General features: G+C 57.7%; 1 protein-coding gene across 3 annotated transcripts; it reads right to left on the bottom strand.

Moving 5' to 3' along the window:
• Positions 1-1,077: 1,077 nt before the first annotated feature.
• Positions 1,078-5,096, bottom strand: GFI1B (growth factor independent 1B transcriptional repressor). Of its 3 annotated transcripts, none has more exons than XM_032419108.1 (6): positions 4,997-5,096; positions 4,435-4,572; positions 3,734-3,996; positions 3,022-3,159; positions 1,783-2,047; positions 1,078-1,256 (listed from the first exon to the last, which is right to left on the bottom strand). In XM_032419108.1, the coding sequence occupies exons 1-6, from the start codon at positions 5,094-5,096 to the stop codon at positions 1,078-1,080; spliced, it is 1,083 nt and encodes a 360-aa protein (XP_032274999.1). The 3 variants fall into 3 exon arrangements, with proteins under 3 accessions (XP_032274999.1, XP_032275000.1, XP_032275001.1); XM_032419109.1 differs by having other exon boundaries at positions 1,783-1,948; XM_032419110.1 differs by lacking the exon at positions 3,022-3,159 and having other exon boundaries at positions 1,783-1,948.
• Between the last annotated feature and the right edge of the window lie 315 nt (positions 5,097-5,411).

The following is a 5,411-nucleotide window of genomic DNA, read 5'->3' as shown; positions in this document are numbered from 1 at the left end:
CTCCAGAACTGTACGAGGATAAACTGTATTGTTTTAAGCCACTAACCTTATGGTGATTTGGTAGCAGCGGGCGGAGACTGATACAGCCCCCAACTGCAGGAGCCTCGCCTTCCCCGGCGTCTTACCGCTAGGGGTTCTTTCGCTTCTCTTCCCGCACTTACCAGTTTGGTCTGAGTCCACAACTCCCAACCTATCTGTCAGCCACTCCAGAGCTTTCTCTGACTTTTTTTTTTAAGTTTTAATTTTTTTTTAGTAATTTCTACACCCAACATGGGGCTCCAACTCACGACCCTGAGATCAAGAGTCGCGTGCTCTACCGACTGAGCCAGGCTGGCACTCCGGCTTTCTCTGCCTTTTGAAGCTCCCTACCATTCCTTCCCAAAGCCTAACTTGCACCCAAGATGCACTCAATAAACACTGGTTAAATGTAAATAAATCTGTGTCTTTATTTTTATTTACAGCAGTTGAGAGGAACGGGCTCTTGTTAGCAGTGACTGCTTGTTTCTCCAGCCCCGTGGCCTGAAAGCAGAGCCAGAAGCCCCGTGGCCGGCTGAGTGCCAGTCAGAAGTGGGGGGCAGCCAGCACATCTGGCCGAAGCAGAGGGGTATTAGGCCTCCCACTGGGGCAGGAAGCAGCTCTGGCCATCCGTGGCAGCCAGAAAGAGAACCACTAAAAACCAGATCCCAGCACAGTGGGCAGCAGGCAGAGGGGGAGGATTTCTCTGTGGATTCCAGTTCTGGGCTATTCTTGGCATCTCTTGGGGGTAGGGGGAGAGCTAGGCTGGCTTTCAGGGCTCCATGGGAGGGAAGGCGCCCAAGCTCTTAGACCTCTAAAACAACTTAGCTCAGAAAAGACCCAGCCCAGTTCTCATATTTTGCAGCAGGAAAATATTGGTCCAGAGAGGGAAAGCAACTTGCTCGAGGTCACACAGCAATTCCGTGAGTCTCAAAACGAGCTGAAAGATTCCTGCCCAGCCCTGACTCCAGGAGACCGGGGATCTGGGCGCAGGAGGCTGGCCTCCCTCTGGGTCGCGGGACCTCAGGGCAGGCTGGCCGGGAGCCCAGGGCAGGTCCAGCCTCACTTGAGATTGTGCTGGCTCTCGCGGTGCCGCCGTAGGTCCACCTTGCGCTGGAAACCCTTGGTGCACAGCTCGCAGCTGAAGGGCTTGAAGCCGGTGTGCTTCCGGCTGTGCGTGATGAGGTTGGAGCTCTGGCTGAAGGCCTTCCCGCACACCTGGCACTTGTGGGGTTTCTCACCTGCGGGGCAGCAAGGAGCGGGTCAGGGCTGTCGGCGCCAGGCCCGCCGTCCCCCTGCCCTGCATTTGTTCGCCGAACTCTGCTATGTGTTATCTCGCGGCCAGCCCACATGCGCTTTAGAAAAGAACTACAAAAGGGAGAGGGGAAAACAACGCCCCCTGGGGTTGCACCCTGGTCGGACGGGGACTGGGTCCAGGCCCTCAGTTAACAGCCAAGCAGTGGATGATTGGAGGAATGAATGAATGGCGAATCCACCTGCTAGTCTCACTTGGACCCAGAGATCACACTTTGGCCGTTCCCTTCCCGGCGTTTTTCCTACACATTAAATGTGTACTTAAGTAGCAGTGCGTCCAGCCCTCTGCGTGGAGGGGAGCGCCTCTCGCTTTGTGATTGACCCCCTCCCCGCCCCCAGTCCGAAGCCGGGACCCTTCACCAGCGGGAGGGAGGGGGGCGGGGAGAGGCTCTGCTTGGGCACGTGCGGGCGTGGCCAGGGAACCCCGGGCCAGACGAGGGGCGGGCGCCCCACCTGTGTGGATGTACGTGTGCTTCTTCATGTCCGACTTCTGGTGGAAACGCTTGCCGCAGAACTGGCAGGGGTAGGGCCTCGTGTCCGAGTGGATGAGCAGGTGCGTGGACAGGGTGGACGAGCGCTTGAAGGCTTTGCCGCACATCCGGCACTCGAAGCTGCGCTCCTGCCGGACGAAACGAGGCCCAGGGGGGTCAGGTGCGGGCGGGGCCTCGAGACCCGGGACTGCCACGCTGGGCGCAGGGCCGGGCCCTGCCGGGATCCCCTGAGGAACAGGACACTCGTTGGGGGGGGCATCGAGAACGGGTCCTGGAGGAGCAGGACCCAGAGACCCCCATTTCTGCATCCCAAGGGGGGCTGAGGCCTGGGGCCTGAGAGGCCTCCCGTGGGTTTTCCCCTGTAACCTTCACAGTATCCCATGCAAAATAAACCTCAACGTGCGTTTGTTGACTGACTGATAGATCGACTGATCTGGGGCATGGTCATGGGCTTCGCAGTGCTTTGGTTAAGAGTCTGTATTATTGGGGCACGACTCTGGCTTCTGCCCCTTAGAAGCCACATGACCTTAGACAAGTCATTTAACCTCTAGAGACTCAGTTTCCTCCTCTGTACATGAGAACAGCAGTAATAAGCTCAAAGTGTAGACAGCTGAGCCGGCAACTACTAGCATGTGGTGTGCGTTCACAATTGGAAGCTCTCGTGACCGTATCCTGCCTCTCCCGCCTGAGCTTTTATTGACTCCCGTGTTAGCAACTCGGGTCATTTCCGGTACTTTCCCTGGAATGGAATATTCAAGAAGGGCTAAGCGGGACAAGATCCTAAAAGTCGGGAGCCTCAAAGCTGAGGACACCTCTCCTGACCACACAGACGGCAGGATCATTTCTGAGCCTCAGAGACATCTCTCTGCCCCCGAAATCCCACTGGGCCAGGAGCCTCTCCCAACAGCACATGAAGCTGATTTGGCCCATCGGAGAGGGTGTTGGGAAAACTATAACGAGGCTAGCGCTAAAGCACAATATTCATTATCAAGAACGAATTAAACTACATATTAAATATATATAATATATACATATATTTTAAAAAGAGGGTTTTGGGGACCCAGATGAGGGGGTAAAGGACCGTCGATCTGTGTCACCTTCAGAAGCGGGGTGAGCGACCCAGCCGTAGCCCTAGGATCCCTGCGGGAGGCACAGAGCGGGAGTGGGAAGCGGGGGGTCCTGGGCCTGGCCAGCTGCCCACCTGGGAGTGGACGTGTGCGTGCTGCTCCAGGCTCACGGCGTGGCCGAAGGTTTTACCACAGACGTCACAGGCAAAGGGCCGGGTCCCGCTGTGGGAGCGGCGGACGTGCACTTCGAGCCCGTGTGGGGTGGAGAACACCTGGGGGCAGGGGGCAGAGCGTGAGGCCACTGGGGGCTGCGGAGAAGGAGACGGGCCTGGGGTCCCAAAGCCAGCCCCACCCCCTCCATGCCCAGGCACAGATGGCCATAAAGCAGGAGAAGCACCAGAGTGCTGTGTGTCCTGGGAAGGTCCCTTTCCCTCTCTGTGCCTTGGCTTCCTGTCTAGAAAATGGGGGCTGTGGGAGCATGTAAAAGGCCCCTCCTGGCCCTAGCTAGAGGCTGAACGGCCTAGTGGTTAAGAGCCAGGAGTTTGCCAGAGCCACGTTTGAATGCTGGTACTCATGTCTACTTGCTGTGTGCTCTTGGGCCGGTGACTCAACCTCACTGAGCTTTTTGTCTGCTTCCCAGGGCTCAAGCATGTCAAGTGCTTCGCACAGGGCTAGCACACAGCCAGGGCTCATGGTCCTTGTCCTCGTGGTGAGGGCGAGCATACTGAACCCTCGATCGCACCAAAGGATGCAAGATTCACAGCACAGGGAGCACCCAGCTGCCGGGGAACTGGAGAGGGGACGCGGAGCAGGGCCCGCGAGCCCACCCACACCCAAGTTGCCCACCTTGTTGCACTTGAGGCAGTGGTATGTGTCCATGCCCGGGGAGCAGCGGAGGCTGAAGTCCAGGGGCGGCTCAGTGCTGGGCACAAGAGGGCTGCCGTAGAGGCTGACGGAGCGCTCGAGGAAGGCGGACTGCATGGTGGAGGGGGCCTGCCGGTAGCTGTGGCCATAGGACGAGGCCAGGGCATCCCAGGAGAAGCTGGGCTTGTAGAACGGGGGTGAGTCGGAGTCCCTGTCCTGGGATCGGGGCATTACAGCAGGGCCCTCTGTGGAGAGTGCGACACATACATGGTGGTGATTCATTGATAAGTAGGGCACTGCTCCCCACCACTCTCCACCTAATGACCTCATGCTGAGGATTGTGGTGTATAGCCCAAAATATTACTGTGGGAGAGGGTCTGGGTCTTCACTGTGGCTTCTCAGCTTTTCAGATCCCCAGCACCTGCAGAGTGCCCACCTCACCCACTGCACCGGCCTGCCCACCGCTTCTTCTGACCTGCCACACAGAAGCTCTCATCTGGGAGTGAGCTCCCCGTCCTAGAGGGGTCCAGGCAGAAGCTGGAGAGCCCAGATTGTATCCAGATGGCCTTGTTGATCGTTCCTGACTCCACAACTCCAAGGATCCCTGCTTCCATGAGCCCATCCTCCCTCCATTCCACTTGCACTGGCTGACGGGGAGTGGCCGGTGGTCCCAGCCTGGGTACCTGGCACCAAGGCCGTCCTGCTCAGGCTCTGGTCCAGCTCCAGCTCTGGCTCCCGTTTGAGGTCAGTCCAGGCCAGGCACTGGTTTGGGAACAGGGTGTTGAGGACAGGATCACTGCTCAGGACCTGGTCCCTGGCCCCTGTGGGGAAACAAGACCATCAGAGACACCAGCTACAGCTCCTAGGAGGATGGGGACCCAGAGATGCACTTGCTGCCATCCCCAGCCGCTCGCATGCACGGGCCCTGCCCAGGATGGTGGGAGCAGGATGGAGGCCGAAAAGAACCCCCCTGAGGAGAACTCCTGGGCCAGTGTTAGTTTTCTGAGTACCCGACCTCAGCCCTAGATCTTTTCTGAGTCTGGTTAGGACCCACATGTCGGCTGCTAAGGACCAGCTCCATTCCTGATGCTCCCACCATCCCAACGGATCAGAAGAGATGGGTGCGTTCATTCATTCGTTCAACCAACATTTACTGAGCTTCTGCTTGCAGAAGGGTTGCGCTGCATCCCCAACGCGGGGGACGGGGAGCCCTGGGTGGGTGCCGCAGGGGGATCTCTGACTCACTGGGGCTAAGGGCAGGAGGCCAGATCGGGTCATCTTCCTGGATGCGGGGCTGGTGGTAGGTATGAGCCTTCTTGCTCTTCACCAGGAAGGAGCGTGGCATGGTAAATGTGCGCCCCACACCTGCAAGGGGAGAGGGAGAGAACAGTTAGGAAGGGCAAGAGGACAGCAGTCTCTGTATTTTAGAGCCTCCTCCTGATATCAGAATCCACTGTCCTGAGTCGAATGGTGTCCCCCAGAAGTTCATGTCTACCTATGAATATGATCTTCTGTGGAAATAGGGTCTTTGCAGATTTTACCAACCTAAGATGAGGTCATACTGAGTTAGGGTGGACCCTAAGCCCAATATGTCCAGGGTTCTTATAAGAAGAGGGAACTTTGGGCACACAGACACAGACACACAGGGAGAACACCGTCT

This window comes from Phoca vitulina, unplaced genomic scaffold, assembly GCF_004348235.1.
Source record: "Phoca vitulina isolate PV1807 unplaced genomic scaffold, GSC_HSeal_1.0 scaffold21, whole genome shotgun sequence".
In the NCBI taxonomy this organism is placed as follows: Eukaryota; Metazoa; Chordata; class Mammalia; order Carnivora; family Phocidae; genus Phoca; species Phoca vitulina.
Note: the sequence above shows the minus strand (reverse complement) of the source record. Positions and strands in the feature narration are given on the sequence as shown.